The sequence below is a fragment of the Vulpes lagopus genome, chromosome 12 (assembly GCF_018345385.1).
Source record: "Vulpes lagopus strain Blue_001 chromosome 12, ASM1834538v1, whole genome shotgun sequence".
Classification (NCBI taxonomy): Eukaryota; Metazoa; Chordata; class Mammalia; order Carnivora; family Canidae; genus Vulpes; species Vulpes lagopus.
This window is the reverse complement of record NC_054835.1, coordinates 37407126-37423114: the sequence shown is the minus strand read 5'-3', so window position 1 is coordinate 37423114 and position 15989 is coordinate 37407126. Positions and strand designations below refer to the sequence as shown.

Here is a 15989-nt window from a genome sequence, read left to right as displayed (position 1 = left end):
GGATAAACCATATAGCTGGGACCTAGGCCTGTACCCCGAGCAGCCCAGGAGCAGCAACAGCGGACAACTTATTTTGTAGAGTGAGTGTTCAGATGGGTACCTGGAACCATTACCCTTTCCAGTGAGGGAGGGCTTGCCAGATTCACAGGTGCAGTGGATGGCCAGCCCCATAACTTCTAGCCTAGCCTCTCATCTTTTGCCTGGTCCTCTGCCTCAGAAGAGAACCTTGTGCAGCATTAAGGAAGGTAACACCTGCCAACCCCTCGGGATTAGTGGGGCGATGGACATCCTAGCCCAGTAGCCTTCCTATACAGAGGACAAGGTGGATTGTCCCACATGGCTCTGAGAAAGCTTGTGCCTCAGAGAGCAAGTAGCTGACCTGCCTTCCTGTTCTAGACTATAAAAGGAACCCAGTAGGAGGAGGAAGAAGGAAACCAGTTGAGAATCCCCCTCCTAGTAGAGTCCACAGCCCCTGCTGGCTCTCCCAGGAGGACAAGCTCACCCCTAAATCCAATCTTCTCCCTACAGAGCTGCTGTTGTTGCTGCTTCTCAAAGCTCAGGAGGAAGAAGCCTTTTCTTTCCTCTTCTCCCCCTCCCACATTCATCCCTCCTCCCTCCAGGGCCCAGAAGAGTAGGCTCTGGTTCCCAGCAGCCTGAACCTTCCCTCCAGATGAGAGGCTTCACAGCTAAACACTGAGCTTACCAAAAGCCTACACACCCTGCTTCCAGGGTTGGCCTGTCAGGAGTCAGCCAGAGTCCCTCGGAGTTTCTCCTGATCATTCACTACCTGCAGCCAGGCTGACCATGCTTCTGCCCACGTTTTTTAATCCATCAAGGAATAATCGGAATGACTCATTAACACCTCCTGAGGATTCACAGAGCACCTTTAGTTCTGATTCTCCATTCTTCCTCCCATGGTTGCCTGGGTTGGGAATTATCTCCAACTTTGCTCGGAGAGGTTAAGTAACTTGCCCAAGGTCACACAGTGGGAAAGTGGCAAAACAACAACAACAACAACAACAACAGCAAAAACTTGTGTCTCCTGCCCAGCAGTTTGGCAGGTGCTCCCATAATCTTTATGGAAGGGCGAAATGTGCCATTTCTTCATTTCACTGGCCTGGGGGTGAGGGGATTGTGTTAGGGAGAGGAAAGCGGTTTCCCTTCCTCAAGGAACCTTTGACCTCCTTAGTTCACTCTCACTTCCGAAGAAGTTGACAAATTTAACCCTAATCGCTCCGATTAGACCCTATGCTCAGTGCATCTATTTTCAGAGCAAGGCTACCGCTCCCAAGAGCCACGACGAGTCAGTCTAGTATTTTCCTTCTCAAGAGGGCAAAGACCAAAACCCAAACCCAAACCCAAATAAATCGCTTCCCTTTGCCCCGAACCCTGCAGCCCCCACGCAAGCCGCCACGAGTCCCCGAGCCCTGGCGCGGCCGCAGGCGCCCCCGACACACGCCACGCCACGCCACACTGCGTTAGGGAGGCGTCGGGGAGGGGGCGCGGAGCGCGCGGGCCGGGCGCGGCGGGGAGCCGGGAGGGGGGGCGCCGGGCGCGCTGCCAGGCCGCGCCGCACCGCGGGGGCCGGCCGCCCCTCGCCACGTGGTGGTGGCGGCGGCGGCGGCCGCGGGGTCCCGGGCGCCTTCCCAGCTGGAGAAACCCGGAGCAGCCGGGGAGGAGGAGGAGGCAGCGGCGGCGGCGGAGGAGGAGCGGGGCGGGCGGGAGGGAGGGGGGCTGGGGGGAGGGGTGGGGGGTGGGGAGAGACCCGGCGGCGGCGACAGGGCGAGAGCGGAGCGCGGTGCCAGGGGGGTGGGGGCACCGGTGCCCGTCTGGGGAGGGAGCAGGCGGAGGGGGTAAGCTGCGATTACAAGCAGGAACCGGCAGCAGCTGTGAGTCCCCGGCGGGGCTGGGGCGGGGGGAGGGCAGCGGCGCCCGGGCCGGCCCCGGGGTCGCAGGGTGGGCCGCAGGAAGGGGGCGGGCGCTCGGCCGCGAGTTGGCCCCGGCGGGCCCAGGAGGGGAAGGGTCCGGCGCCGGCCGCCCGCGTCCCCCCCGCCGCCCTCCCTCTCCCCCTCCGCCGCCGCTCCTCAGGCCGCACCGCCTCGGGAGCCCCCTTCCCCGGCCCGGGGACGGCCGCCTGGGGGCCGGGGCTCGGCCGGCAGTGGGGGAGGGGGCTGCGTGGTCTCGGCCCCCGAGAGGGGAGGGGCGACAATTTCTGTCGGCCGAGCTAAAGGGGTTTAAAGGGCGGCCCTTAAAGGGGCCGCAGGAGGGGCCCGGGGCCGAGCGGGCACTCCCTCCCCGGCCGCCCTCCGCGGCTCCCCGCCGGCGCCGCCGGGCCGGGGGGCAGTGCGGAGGAGGGCAGCGCCTGTGGGGCGGCCCAGGGCACGGAGCCCTCGCCGGTGGGGCTGGGCCCGAGGTGGCTGGCGGGCTGGGGGCTAGGGGGTGTGGTGAGCGCTGGCGGGCGGAGTTGGGGGAGGGGATTTGCCCGGGGAGCAAGGGGTTAAAGGTGGGGCCGGCCCTACAAACACGCGCACACACTCCTTACTCAGACCCGGTCACACGCGTTTGCCTGGTACTTGGTGGGGGTGGGGGGTGGGGGCCCAGGCCTGAGCCCTCCTCACTCCAGGCTCCTGCCGCCGCCGTGGGAGGTCGCGGACCCCACTGTCTCAACTCGCACCCCACGCCGAGCCGAGCCCCCTTTCCTACGCGCACACACGCCCCGGCGCGCGCGCACACACACCTCGGACATTCCCATAGTGCCTCACGTGACACACGGCCCCGAACGTGCCCACCCTTCACACACGCTCACGCACGCGTGCACACACACACACACACACACACACACGCGCGCGCGGCCTCCGGGCCACTTCCCAACTCCACTCCGACCCCCAGCCGCAGCCCTGCGAAGGCGCTCATTGACTGTGACACACCTACACTCATTCACAGACACACACACTCCCCCCCACACATGCCAACCACAGACACACATTCATAAACAGGCCCGGGAGAAGTACACACGCACCCCCTCGCCTACTCGCTCTGAGCCCTGAGTCATTCCTGCCCCCTCTCAGGGCTCCCCATTCCCCTATGTTGGAACACATTGGCGGGCTAGGGAATTCTTGGGCAGCCCCTTCGCAGGGCTCCCCTCTCCTCCCCACGGTGTTGTTCCCTCTGACACTCTGGGAGGACTTCCTGTGGGTCCCAGGTCAGAGGCGAGGAAGGCCTGGAGGGTTGCCACAGCTCTGGTGTGAGTGGGGGAGGCACTTCCTTTTCCTGAACTCTGGGATCCTGCAGGAAGAAGCTGGGAAGTTGGGTGGGGTCCCCACAGAGGCCGGCCCTGGCTGTGGTGGGGTTGACTCTCCCAGAAGCACTGGGGCTTAGGGAGGAGGGGGGCTGCGCCAGAGGCCGGGAATGAACTTGGCCTGGAGGTACTTGGGGGAGGTGCTTGGGGAATTGAGGCCTGGGGGGTGAAGGGGGGCTGAGTACATCAGGGCAGTCCCTGGCAGGGTCCTGACAGGAAGGCAGTCGTTTCCTGTCCACAGGTCTCCCTGAGTTCTGGGAGGAACTCTTCCCTGCTGCTGGCAGCCTGGCTTACTTGGCCCTCTTGGCCTTCCTCTAACCCCCAAGTCTTTGGCTGGTTGTAGCCCCTTCCCCTAAAGGCCGCAGAAGAGACAGGGCTTAGTAGTTTGGGGAGGAGATGGGATGGGAGCTCCCCAGCTGCCTCTCTGGGCGGGCCACAGCATTCCCGGCCACAGCGTTCCTCGGCCCAGCTCGTGGGGGTATCAGGGACAATCTCCAGGCTGCCCTCTCCACCGTTGCTCCTGCTCTCCCAGGAGGCCCAGTGGGGGCCGAGGCGCGGGCCCTTGCCATGGAGTCCATGTTTGAAGATGACATCAGCATCCTGACCCAGGAGGCACTGGGGCCCAGTGAGGTGTGGCTGGATGCCCCAGGAGACCCCTCGCTGGGGGGGGACATGTGCTCCGCCTCCCACTTTGCCCTCATCACAGCCTATGGGGACATCAAGGAGCGACTGGGAGGCCTGGAAAGGGAGAATGCCACCCTCCGACGCCGTCTCAAAGTCTACGAGATCAAGGTCAGAACTTGGAGAAGATGGGGCGGGGGGCTGGCTGTGTGTGTGTTGGGATGGGGGCCGCCGAGGGCCAGGAATCCCAAAGAGAGTCCAGGATCCACACTCTCAGGAACTTGAGGGTCTCCCATGAGGGATGGGAAGGGTCAGGAAAGCATCCTGATGGCCAAAGGGGTGGGACCTTGGATCTCAAGATGTGGTCGGTGGGAGATGCCTCCAGGCTGTGTGGATCCCGTGTGAGCAGGGGATGGAGAGACCAGGACTTCAAGGCAGTTTGTGGGTGGGGGCCCGCCGTAGGCTGAAGCCCGGCCAGGGAGCTGGGTGCCAGCTCTCCTGAAGGCCTGCCTGCCCACAGTACCCGCTGATCAACGACTTTGGAGAGGAGCACGGCTTCTCCCTGTATGAAATCAAGGATGGCTCCCTGCTGGAGATGGAGAAGGTCAGCCTGCAGCAACGGCTCAACCAGTTCCAGCATGAGGTAAGCCCAGGCTGGGCTCCCTGAGCTCCTTGCTTCACGGTGTTTCTAACACCTCCCCCACACCCCAGCCCCTGTCTCCTTGATCAGAGGTGGCCGCAGTCTCCCCTAGAATGGGCTGGGCGTCTCCCACCCCTCCACTGGGTGCTGGCCATGTGGGCGGGAGGCTCGGGGAGCTCTTGGGCTCCCACATCAAGGATGGCCTGACGGTGGCATGCCCTCCCCTCCTTCCGGGCCCCATCCAGTTGCAGAAGAATAAGGAACAGGAGGAACAGCTTGGGGAGATGATCCAGGCTTATGAGAAACTTTGCGTGGAGAAGAGCGACCTGGAGACCGAGCTGGGGGAGATGGTGAGGCCCAGGGAGCTGGGGGTGCTTGAGGGTGTGACCTTTGTCATGTGACGGTGTGCAGCCCTACGTGTGTGTGTGTGTCTCTGGGTTCTTGTGTGTCTCTGAGTGCCCATCCCCCTGGTGAGTGGAGCTGAGCGTGTCACACAAATTGCGAGTGACTCCCAGCACACCCTGGCCACGCAGCCTAGCAGACTGGGCCTCCGCATATGTTTGGGTCTTGTGCTGAGCCGACTCTGTGCCTGGGGCACTGTGCCTGGAAGGCTGTGTGAGTGAGGGCAGAGGTCATTGGGTCTCTGTGACTGCTGGGATGGGTCTCCGAGGGTGTGCGATTCTGAGTAGGGGGATGGCCACGTGTGTGAGCAGGTGGGCAGGCGTCAGAGTCAGAGCGCACGGTCTCTGCCAACTCCTGCCTGTGACCTGGATCCAGTCGCTTAGCCTCTGTCCCTCCCCTGAAAAGGGCACATGGTAACAGCATTGCTGAGTTGTTCCGGGGCATCTGTGTAAAAATGCTCTGCCTTAAGAATCATAAACACTCTACATGGCCTTTAGTGTGTGCCAAGCACTGATGTGATCACTTTAGAATGCATTTACTCATTTTAATGCTTATAACAAAATTACGAGGTAAGTGTGGTTATCCCCGTGTTATAGATGAGACAGGTAAAGTCCAGAATGGTTGTCACATCTGGAAATAGAAGTCCTTATGCTTCTGAGGGGATGGCTCTGTTTGGATGGAGGGGTCCTGTGGTCTTCTGAGTGTCCCGTGTGTTCATGACGGGGAAGAGGCATTAACTCTGACCTTGCAAAGGGGCAACAGCCAGAAACATCTGCATTGCAGTTGTTGGGAGACAAGACCTCACACTCGTGGCCACTTAGAGTGCAGTGGGGATGTGTGACTTGGGGCCTCAGCTCAGTTTAGGAGGGATGGCTTCCCAGAAGTGGGGGAATCCTGGGTTTGTGAAGCCTTCAGGGGTTCCCTGGTCCCGCACAGACCCTACCCCTTTGTCTCTCCCCGCAGAGGGCCCTGGTGGAGACCCACCTGCGGCAGATCTGTGGCCTTGAACAGCAGCTACGACAGCAGCAAAGTCTCCGGGACGCTGCCTTCCCCAGCCCCAGCCCCCCGCCCACCCCTGGCCCACCATGTGCTGATCTGGACCTGCACTACTTGGCACTGAGAGGAGGATCTGGCTTGAGTCACGGTGAGATCTCTACGACCCCCGATGTTCCTGCCCTAGAGTCCCCAAGCCTGCCCCCCCCGTTTCAGCATCATTGGACACCTCTCCCTTCTGGGATTGATAGTTGACACCCCACTATAATGTCTTAAATTTCTCCCTTAATTACCGTAATTACCTCCCGTAATTACCTCTTTTCCACCTGTTCCCTTACCCAGTGTCTCCCATCAACACCCCCTCCCTTACCACCGGCTTTCCCTGGCTACCCCCATGCAGTTCTCGTGTGTGTCAGCAGAGGGCACCTGTACTCAGAATCCCCATCCTGTCCTAGGTGTTGATTAGCAGAGGCCAGAGGATGCTTGGAGATTTGAATGTGGCCCGGGAAGCCCTATATGAGGCCACAGTATCATTTTGTCCCTGGCCTCCAGGAAGATTAGAAGCAGCAGCTCAGGCCCTCCTTCTTTATGGTTCTCAGCAGAGGCATCTTGGGGTACCTGGCCTCTGGCTGGCCCCTTTGGATCTCTCATGCTGCCACGCTCACCTGTTTCAATCTCTTCTGCTCTGGGAGTCAGTGGAGGGTCCCAGCAGCCAGATCTAGCCTGACTTTATCCTCCCTCCTGGTAGCAGGCTGGCCAGGCCCCACAGCCAGTGTGAGTGAGCTGGAGCGACGGCGGCTGGAAGAGGCCCTGGAGGCTGCCCAGGGCGAGGCCCGGGGGGCTCAGCTTCGGGAGGAACAGCTCCAGGCTGAGTGCGAGCGGCTGCAGGGGGAGCTGAAGCAGTTGCAAGAGAGCCGGGCCCAGGTAAAGGGCAGGGGCACTGGCACCTAGGACCCTGCCCAGAGCTCCATAGAGGCCTGGGGGCTGCAGCAAATAGCCTTTAGAGGACTTCCTCGCTGGGTATAGACTGGCCCTGGGAATGGTAAACGGCGGTGTGTGTGTGTATGTGGGGGGGGCTGGGCAAGGTTATGTTGGCATCTGGCATCTGACCTCAATCTTCCTTCCTAGGATCTTGCCTCCAATCAGACAGAGCGGGACATGGCATGGGTGAAAAGAGTCGGGGATGATCAGTAAGTCCCATCTGAAATCCTCTCTCTCTTAATAATCTCTGTGCCCTGGGGACGGCATTTCCCAGGTCCCCCTTTTGGTTCATTTCTCCTGTTCTGTTGCTCAGAGGCCCTGTTTTCTAGCATCAGGGCAGTGGGGTTTGGCTGGCTTGTGTGGCTTTGCATCCTTTACAGGAAGGAGGTGAAGTTCTGGGATGTTGCCTTTGCTTTCTTCTGGCACCCAAACTTACGTCTCCGTGAGGTATCAGGGGCTGAGAGATTTCTTCAGCAGTTTTACTGCTGTGTTCTGTGTCCCGTGGTGAGTTTTTAGGCCTCTCTGGGGCCCCATTTTCTCTCCCAGTTACAAGGCTAGTTCGTTGGGTTAACTGTTCCCTCCCTGGTGAGGAGGAAGAAGGTGGTCTCTTTCAGGATCTGTGGTGCCTTGTTTCCTGTTTCAGGAGAGAGCTGAGGCTGAGAAGAGGGGCTTACTGTGTTCTGTAGCTGCAGGGAGGGGAATGAGAGCCTGTTCTGCTGGGGTGTCCCTTGGAAATCCAGCTGGGAGGGAAGGGCAGCAGGGAGTAGGGATGGAGCTCCATCAGTGGGGAGTCGAATGGTGGGGGCCTCTAGGGCAGCACTGGGCAGCAAGAGAGAGGGCGATGGCAGCCTGATAGTGAGCCTGATGCTTTTCACATCCGCACCCTGAACTCATCCTCTCCCGCTTTCTGAGAAGTAGAGCACAAACCTTCTTCCGCCTAAGCCTTCTCCCCTGAAACCAGTCCTGTGGCACAGGCTCCATACTTTCATTGGAGGGGAGGGCCAGGGCCCAGAGAGGGATGGGAATGAAATCTCCATCCCACAGTATCCCCAGCTACAGGACCTCAGGGGTCCTCCTTCCAGCAGGCTTCCTTCTCACCTTCCTCCCAGCTTCTGGCCACCTGGGGGTACCCCTCACTTCTCTCTGCACCCTGGGGTAAGGGCCTGGGTGGAGCTGTGATAGTAGTGGGGTGTGAGAACCTAATTTGTGGGACTGGTAGGTGGGATCCCTCAGCTAGGCTGCTAGGTGGTGTTGGGGTGCCTGTGCAGCGGGTGCACCCTAGCTTGTGGCTGAGGCTCAGAGCCCATCCTAGCCCATGTGCCCAAACTCAGAACACACACACACACACACACACACACACACACACACACACATTCTAGAAGCCTAGTTTGCCTCAAAAGTTATAGCACGGAGCCTTTTATGGCTCAGTGAGTCCAACCCCCTCTTAGCAGACCAGCAGTGAAGGCTCCTCTAGCTGGTGGAATCCAGAGAGAGGACTTTTTTGGCAGGGCTGGAATCTGAACAGCCAGGCTCTGAATCCTCCCAGGGATGCTGAGTGGCTTTGCTTTACCGACTTCAGCTCTGTGACCCCAGGTTTCCCTTGTAGACTCAGAGGTCAGTCATTACTGAGAGATGTGAGAGGAAGGTGATAAGGGTGGGAGGCCAAAGAAGGAATGGTGGATTCCAAGGGGCCAGGGCTGTAAGTGAGCGAAAGAAAGAACTCCTCCCATAAGGTGCTGGTAGAGATCAGAGCGTCCATGCTGCCTGCCCCTGTGGCCAGCACAGCCCCTTCCCTTCCCTTCCCACCCCATCCCTTTGGCTTGAGGAAGTTGCGCTTTGGCTTTGCCCAGGGGCTGGCCGGAGCCACTCTTACCAGAGGTGACCTCCGGCTCCTCCCCTCCATCCCGACGGTTGGGACTCTGCATCGGTGCCTTCTGGACCTCTCACCCCAGAGCCAGCCAGGCTCTGCCTGCCAGGCTTCACACTTTTTTGCAAGCAGAGCATTTCTGGACAGCCCCAGCTTGGCAAGAGTTAATTCTCAGAGGAAGTCCTCACTCCCCCAGCAGTTTTATTTTCTTATAAACTCAGCTCCTTTTGGTAATTGCTTCCCGAGTGCTCCCTCCCCTGTCCTCCCACCTGAAGCCTCAGTCACCTGCTCTCAGCTCACTTTCCCCCAGCAGCCCCTCCTCTTCCTTCCACTTCGTCCAGACCATCCAGGCTAGTGGGAGCTGTCCCTGTGGACTTTCTTAGGAGAGGACTGCAGGGCTAGGTTACGCACAGGGGGGCGAGGGAAATCCCTGGATCCAGGCTGCCCATCTGTGGGAGCCTTGTGTGTTCCTGCAACATGCTTACCTGTCTCAGTTTGGATACCTCTAGGGCAGCCAGTTTTACTCTGGGAGTCCTGTTAAAATATCCTCCCTTATACTGCCACTGCGATTAATTCCCTCTACTCTCCCTGCAGTGGTCCTACCCATGCTGAAGAGACAGGCTTGTGAGGCAGTCTGGGCCCCAAGGATTTCCAGTCCTTCCCATCCCAGTCCCCAGTCCCCAGTCCGCCAGCTCTGGTCATTAGTGTACCTCTGAAAGTGGCTGTCCAGACCAGACCAAGCCATTCTGCCACCCTCCGGGTCTGACCTCCGGTCACGATTGCCCTGCTATTTGGTCAGCCCAGCACCTAGTGGCTGGTGCCCAAGGGACAGAGTGTCCCAGAAGAAGAGGTGTTGGAGGTCAGTCAGGGACCAAAGGCAATGACGAGGGAGGGTGAGAGTGAAGACCAGCCTACTCCTTAGGATGCACAGGGAGGTAAAGACCCTAGGAGGAGGGGGGGTCTCAGTCAAGGTGGGTGCGCAGAACCCACAGCTGCCTCCCCTCTGAGCCCAGCTCAGTCATAGGTCCTGGTGTGGCCCTTCTGAGGGCGTGGCTAGTGCTGAGGGCGGAGGGGAAATTGTGGAGTTGGGGTTCGTTGAGGGGGCTGGGGGCTCAAGTAGGCAGGCCCGTGAAGACAGTGAGGGCCCAGTGACGGAGGGGGACTCCCAGAGAGAAGATGGGGGCTCACTGTGAGCGATGAGGGAGAGAACCATAGGGCTTGCTTTCCCCCCCGATGTTGGGGGCTCAGTGCTGCAGCCCTGGCTCTTTTCCGCCACCCCCCCCCCACAGCCCTCTCTCCGCCCACAAGCCTCTGCGTGGGCTGCGGTTAGTGGTGGGGGAGAAGTGTGAACTCGGAGAGAGAGGATGGAAACTCTGCACAGAGGTCAAGGGCAGTGTGGGGTGGGTCAGGACGGAAGTCGGAGACCCCCGTCCCCATGTACCCTGAACTTAGTTTCATGCCCCAGAACCAGCAGGCCCAGGGCCTCCCCCTTCACGCTTCTCACCCTCCCTACTTCCTTTCTTTCAAATCTCCTTCAGCCAGGGCAAGGGTGCTCACAGGAATTAACCCCTGAGCACTTGCAGCCCTGGGACTCCCCAAGGGTGAGGAGCAGCTCTCATTGTGGTCTGAGGGATTGGTGGGCTTTGAATCTGCCTCTGACTCTTCCCTTGCCAGGAAGGCAGAGAGCAGCTCTTCCCCACAGTCTCCTGGATGGGAAGTGGTGTACACTCCCTTCATTCTTAAGCCAGAGTCATTGAGTTGGTTGGTACCTCCAAAAAAGAATCAAATTGAATTTCTGTTTTCATCCACCTGTGTCCTGGGCACTCCTGATTCTTCGTCCATGTCCATGTCCATGCAGGACCTTAGGTGAGGCAGTTTACCTACAAACTCATCCTCTCCCAGAGGATGTGGCGGGGGCATTGTCCCCTTCTACTGCTGGGCAAACTGAGGTTCAAGGAAGTTAAGTGTGAAAATACAAAGTGGGTCCTGAGCAGATGAGCCGATAGTACCTCTGTGGTATCTTTCTGGTTCAGGTTCTTCCTCAGGTAGGAGGCTCTCGGACGAGGGATGATCAGATGATTTTTTTGACCAAACCTGATCAGTTCTGAAAGTGAAATTTTCAACATGTAAACATTTCAAAACCTTAGTAATTACGCTTGGGCAAGTGGTGTGAGCCAGGATGATCCTGAGTCCTGGGCAAATTGGGATGCATGTGCCCCACCCCTCCCCACACCGGCCCTCTGGTTCCCAGCCCAGTGCGAGCTGCTGGGCTGAGTGGTAGCTGGGGAGGCTCTCCAGATGCAGCGAACATCGAGCTGTGCTGGGAAGGTGGCAGGGCTGCCACGAAGAGCCAGGGGCTCTGTGGACCTCGAGTCATAGCTGGTTGAGGAGAGTGGAGGGGCTCAAGGCGCCTAAAAGGAAGTGGTAGAGCACTGAGTTGTTGCAGAGCGACTTCCTCCTCCCCGTGGCCCGCAACCTCAAGTCCGCTCCACGGCCGGGTGCCTGTGGTTCCCTCCCCGAGGGTCGGGCGGGAAGACTGATGCTGGGTGTGCCCGTGGGTGGTGGAAAGTTTGGTCCCTAAAGTCCCCCACGAGGCTGAGCTGGCTGGGAGCAGCTGGCAGGGGTGGGGGGCAGCTCTGGGCAAAGCTGGAAGGGCTGGGAATGCTGGATGTCTGTTGGCCTCCCGAGCCTGAGTCAGCTGCTTATTCTAACCCCAGGACCAGCTCTGGTCTGATCTTGACCCCAGTCCTACCCCGACGCTGATCCCAGCCCTGCCTTTAACCCTGCCCCTCGTCCTGACCCCAGCTGTGTCCACAGTCCTGATCTGATGGAAAATGGAACTGTCAGCCCCAGCCCTCATCTGAGCCTGACCCCAGCCTTGCTTGTGGCTTCGTGTCCATCCCTAGTTCCAATCCCATGGCCCCGCGCTGGCCCTCATGGTGGTCCACCCAGCATGGGCACTCAGTGAACTTCCCTGGAAGGCACCACCAAGTCCATGTGCCTCACAGTTGGTTTGGGGTAGAAAAGCCTCTCAGCAGAGAAGGATGTTCTGGTTCCTGACTGTCCTCATCTCAATTGCTTTATCAATCACCATAAAGATCATTATTTCTAGATGAAATTTTGAGATCCCTGAATTATTCGTGGAAAGAATGAATGAAAGGATAAATCAATGAAGGATGGAAAGATCTGCAGCGGAGGGAGTCCTCCTTCCTGCCAGCTCTGTCATTTGCACTCTGGCTCCTCTGAGGTGCCAGCTCAGCAGGCTGAGGTGCCAAGAGCAGGTCTGAATCCCTGTTTTGTGCCACCACGGCTCTGTGACCTTGAGCCAGCTTCTTAATAGCCCTGATCTTCCCATAACGTCTATCACCTTCCTCTTCTCTCTGGGGGCAGGGGTGGTGATGCTCAGGCTATTGTGGAACTCCCCAGCCGCTGCCTCCTCATCTTTCCCTTCTGCCACTTTCCTGTCCCCCACCCCTTCCTGATCCTCTTGGAAGGCAGTACATTGCTTAGCAGTCAGTGGCCTGGGGGCCAGAGCTCTGTTTCAGTACCTCCACTGCTCCTCAGCTTGATGACTCTGTAAGCCTCACTTTTGTCATCTGTAACATGAGAGAGGAGTGGCAACACTGTCGGGTTGTTGGCAAGATTCAGGAATGTTGTTTAGCATGATGCCAGGCCCGTGTCAAGCACTCATAAAGATCATCTATCATTCTTTTCTCCCTAGGTCCCTCCCAGGTTCTTAGAGATGTAGATAGAACTTTCCCCCATACTTTAAGCGATAAAAAGGTGCTCCAGAGCAGCGATCGGCTGCCATTCACCTGACCCATGCTTCCCAAACAGTCGTGATGGTGGGAACTAGCATTCAGGTGTGGGCCGGGAAGCCAGGAAATGGAATGTGTATTCAGGTACATGTGCGCAAGCCTTGGTTGTGTTGTGAAGTTGAGATTTTTTTTCCACTGAATTGGCAGTGTTTTCTAACGTGAGTCATTCAGGTCGTTAGCGAATTTAGCAGCCTGGGCCTGTGCATCTTGAGGTGGGAAGAGATGCTTGAAGATAGGGGCGGTCCTGAAGCTCCTAAGGGCCAGGGGATGTCAGGAGGTCAGGCCCCACCACCTTGCTCAGGGGAGTCTTAGACATCTTTGTGAGGCTGCCCATGAGGCTGCCGGGTGCTCCAGGAGGAAGATCCTCACCTGCCCTCACCAGCCCCCTCTCCCAGTACCTGGGCAGAGCTTGGGGAGGGGCTGGGCATTCGGGGCTCTGGGCTTCTTCCCTCTACTTCCTGCTGGCCTGTCTGTTTTTCTGTGAGGAGGGTGTCAGGAGCAGGGCAGTAGGAACTGGGGTAGCTCCTGACAAGGGGAGGAAGGCAAGTGGAGAGATAGGAGCCCGGGAACTGAGTGTGGCAGGTGAGATCTCCAAACCAGGGTGTGAAGGCAACGACCTGTATCTGTCACTGAGATACAGCAGTATAGGCGGATGGGGAGAGAAACTAGCGGCTGCTAGTCAGAGGGGAGATGCTCCCATCAGTGCCCTGCTCAGAGCCTCCTCCTGCTCCCACCACCGAGGGGTCAGCATGGTGCTCCAAAGCCCCCAGTCTGATGGGGAGACAGAGCTCCTTGCCCAGTCTGCAGAGGGGAGCCTGTCTTTGGGGAGTCCCCAGTTTAACGTGGGACACGCAAGCTGGACCTTCTGGTCTGATGGGGGAGATGCCATTTCTTCCCAAAGACCCATGAGATTAAGGTCAGGGAACACAGGACACATCACACGAGGGCTGAGACGTGATGGGATTGAGCCTCCAGCACCTCGGCCAGGGTTCCCCAAAGGACTTCCTCCTCTCTGCTCCCTTCCATCCCTGTGCATCCCCACATGGGTAGTGAGCCCTCTCCCTAGGAAGTGGGCTTATCCCCCAGAATCCCAGCCTCTTTGCAATAATTTGGATTTGGCCCAAATGGGTTAAAAATAGTTTTGTTGTGGGAGGGGCTTTTGCCTCCCCCATCACCCAGCTTGCCCCGGGGACTAGCAAGAGAGAACCAGCCAGTGAGCAGAGAGCGCAGAGTGAAGGAGCTCAGTCATTATCTACCCTCTGCACCTCAGCTTTTCCTGCCCTCTGAAGCCCTAACCTCAAGACTTCCCCTTCTCTCCTCCAGGGACACACACACACACACACACACACACACACACACCCCGTTCCTCACACTCAACTGGCCTCACTCCAGCCTTCACTCCCTCCCTTGCACATACATCCTCTCTCCCGTGACCATTACATCAGAATAGGGACAGGCTCCTCAGGTTTTGGAGCAAGAGGGCATCCCCTGGGAGTAGATCCTCTGGAGTGGCTGAGCCTCTCCCTGCCACTTCCCTCCAGCCCTACCTTCCACAAAGTTCAGGAGTCCCTTCTGGACTTGGTGAGGGAGCAGGGAGATCCAAGGAAACCAAGCCCCCACCTCGCAGGCTGTGTGTCCAAGCCCCAAACAGATGAAAGCAGTGACACAAGGCGACCACAGAGAGGCATGTGAGGTCAGGAAGGGCTCCCTGGTGGTGTACAGCCCAGGCTGGGAGAGGGGAGGGTCAGTGCTGAGAGAGAGAACCTTCTGTAGTCCTGGGTCAGAGTGACCCAAAGAGAAAGGAAGAGAAAAGGAAGTGGGTGAAGTCTTTGCTAAGTTCAGAGCCTGTTCCAGCTCCACGCAGGTGGGTGCCCAGGAGGCAGTGGGAGGAAGAAAGGGAAGAAGAAAGGCAAACGGATAGGGAGGCTTAACTCATTCTTTACTTCCCAACCATCTTCTGGGTGCCAGGCCTGGGCAAGGTACTGGGAATATAAATACAGTGATATAATGCTCCCTTTTGAAGAACTGCCAATGCAGTTCCAGAACAGGGCAATTTCTGATAAGTGCTTATTGTGCGTGGCACCCTCTGGAGGTGTGCGGTATGTAGCCACTGCTCACAAAGACCTCCGTGTGAAGGACTCCCTGGAGATCCCGGGAGGTGCACCACTCTTAGGGGCAGCTCTGACACGGATGCGAGGCAGTGGACTGAGAACTTGGTGGACTTGGGTTTAAGCTTATCACTTGGCTCCTCTGCCGAGCCAGAAGGCCATGTCTTTACTTACGAAAGGGGGTCTTCTTAGGCGGTACAACACTGGGGTCCCCGGCCTTTCAATGGTGAGGACTCCTCACGGACTCCTGCCCCCAACACACAGTTTGTACTCACACTTTTAGTATTCGCTCTTTGAGAAAATTCACAGTTAACTAAAAGCCACTCTAAATACAGTGCCGTTTTTTTGGTGAATCTGTCACCACAGCTTCTGCATAGATTAGAAAAACATTCACATACACCTGTATCAGATGTGCTCAGGCTACAGGCAGTGCTTGGTGAACACATGGATTCAGGGACCCCTTGGAATCACTGAGCTCCCCAGCCTGTGGTCTGGGAGCCACAGCCCTAGCCTAAGGTAAGGTTCACTGGGAAGAGAGGGAGGCTCCCTGGAAGAGGCAGTGTTTGAGGTAGACGGTAAAGCCCAAGAGGATTTCTCCCTTGGGGTAGGAGGGCCCCAGGAGAGCCAGAGGTTGGGGCACAGCCAGTTCTCCCTCCACAGCGGTGACAGTAAAGCCACCTCCCTTCCCTTCCTCAACTCCCTGCCCTCTGACCTCAGGGTCAAGCCTTGCCTGGGGATGCCTTTTAGGGTGAATTTGGCGCTGGCTTACACGGAGCTGACTGAGGAGCTGGGCCGGCTTCGGGAGCTGAGTTCCTTGCAGGGGAGGATCTTGAGGACTCTGCTGCAGGAGCAGGCCCGGAGTGGCGGTGAGCTGGGGCTGAGCTGGGGCTGAGCTGGGGCTGAGCTGGGGCTGAGCTGGGGCGGGGCAGGGGAGGCCCGGAGCTGGGGCCGAGGGGGGCGGCAGCGGGGCGCTGGCGGCCGCGGCTCCCGCCTCTGACGCCCGCTCTCCCGCCACCGTCCGTCCACCCACCCGCCCCGTCCCGCTTCTCTTCCAGAGCTGGGGCTGAGCTGGGGCTGAGCTGGGGCTGAGCTGGGGCTGAGCTGGGGCTGAGCTGGGGCTGAGCTGGGGCTGAGCTGGGGCTGAGCTGGGGCTGAGCTGGGGCTGAGCTGGGGCTGAGCTGGGGCTGAGCTGGGGCTGAGCTGGGGCTGAGCTGGGGCTGAGCTGGGGCTGAGCTGGGGCTGAGCTGGGGCTGAGCTGGGG

At 58.7% G+C, this 15989-nt stretch overlaps 1 protein-coding gene across 5 annotated transcripts; it reads left to right on the top strand.

Moving 5' to 3' along the window:
- Positions 1-1612: 1612 nt before the first annotated feature.
- Positions 1613-15777, top strand: TBKBP1 (TBK1 binding protein 1). 5 transcript variants are annotated; one of them, XM_041726647.1, is made up of 8 exons: positions 1613-1889; positions 3831-4090; positions 4440-4562; positions 4805-4909; positions 5925-6105; positions 6703-6878; positions 7083-7144; positions 15476-15777. In XM_041726647.1, the coding sequence occupies exons 2-8, from the start codon at positions 3866-3868 to the stop codon at positions 15618-15620; spliced, it is 1017 nt and encodes a 338-aa protein (XP_041582581.1). In that variant the 5' UTR covers positions 1613-1889; positions 3831-3865; the 3' UTR covers positions 15621-15777. The 5 variants fall into 5 exon arrangements, with proteins under 5 accessions (XP_041582581.1, XP_041582582.1, XP_041582580.1 ...); XM_041726648.1 differs by lacking the exon at positions 1613-1889 and adding an exon at positions 3288-3425; XM_041726646.1 differs by lacking the exon at positions 1613-1889 and having other exon boundaries at positions 3432-4090; positions 4811-4909.
- Positions 15778-15989: the final 212 nt, after the last annotated feature.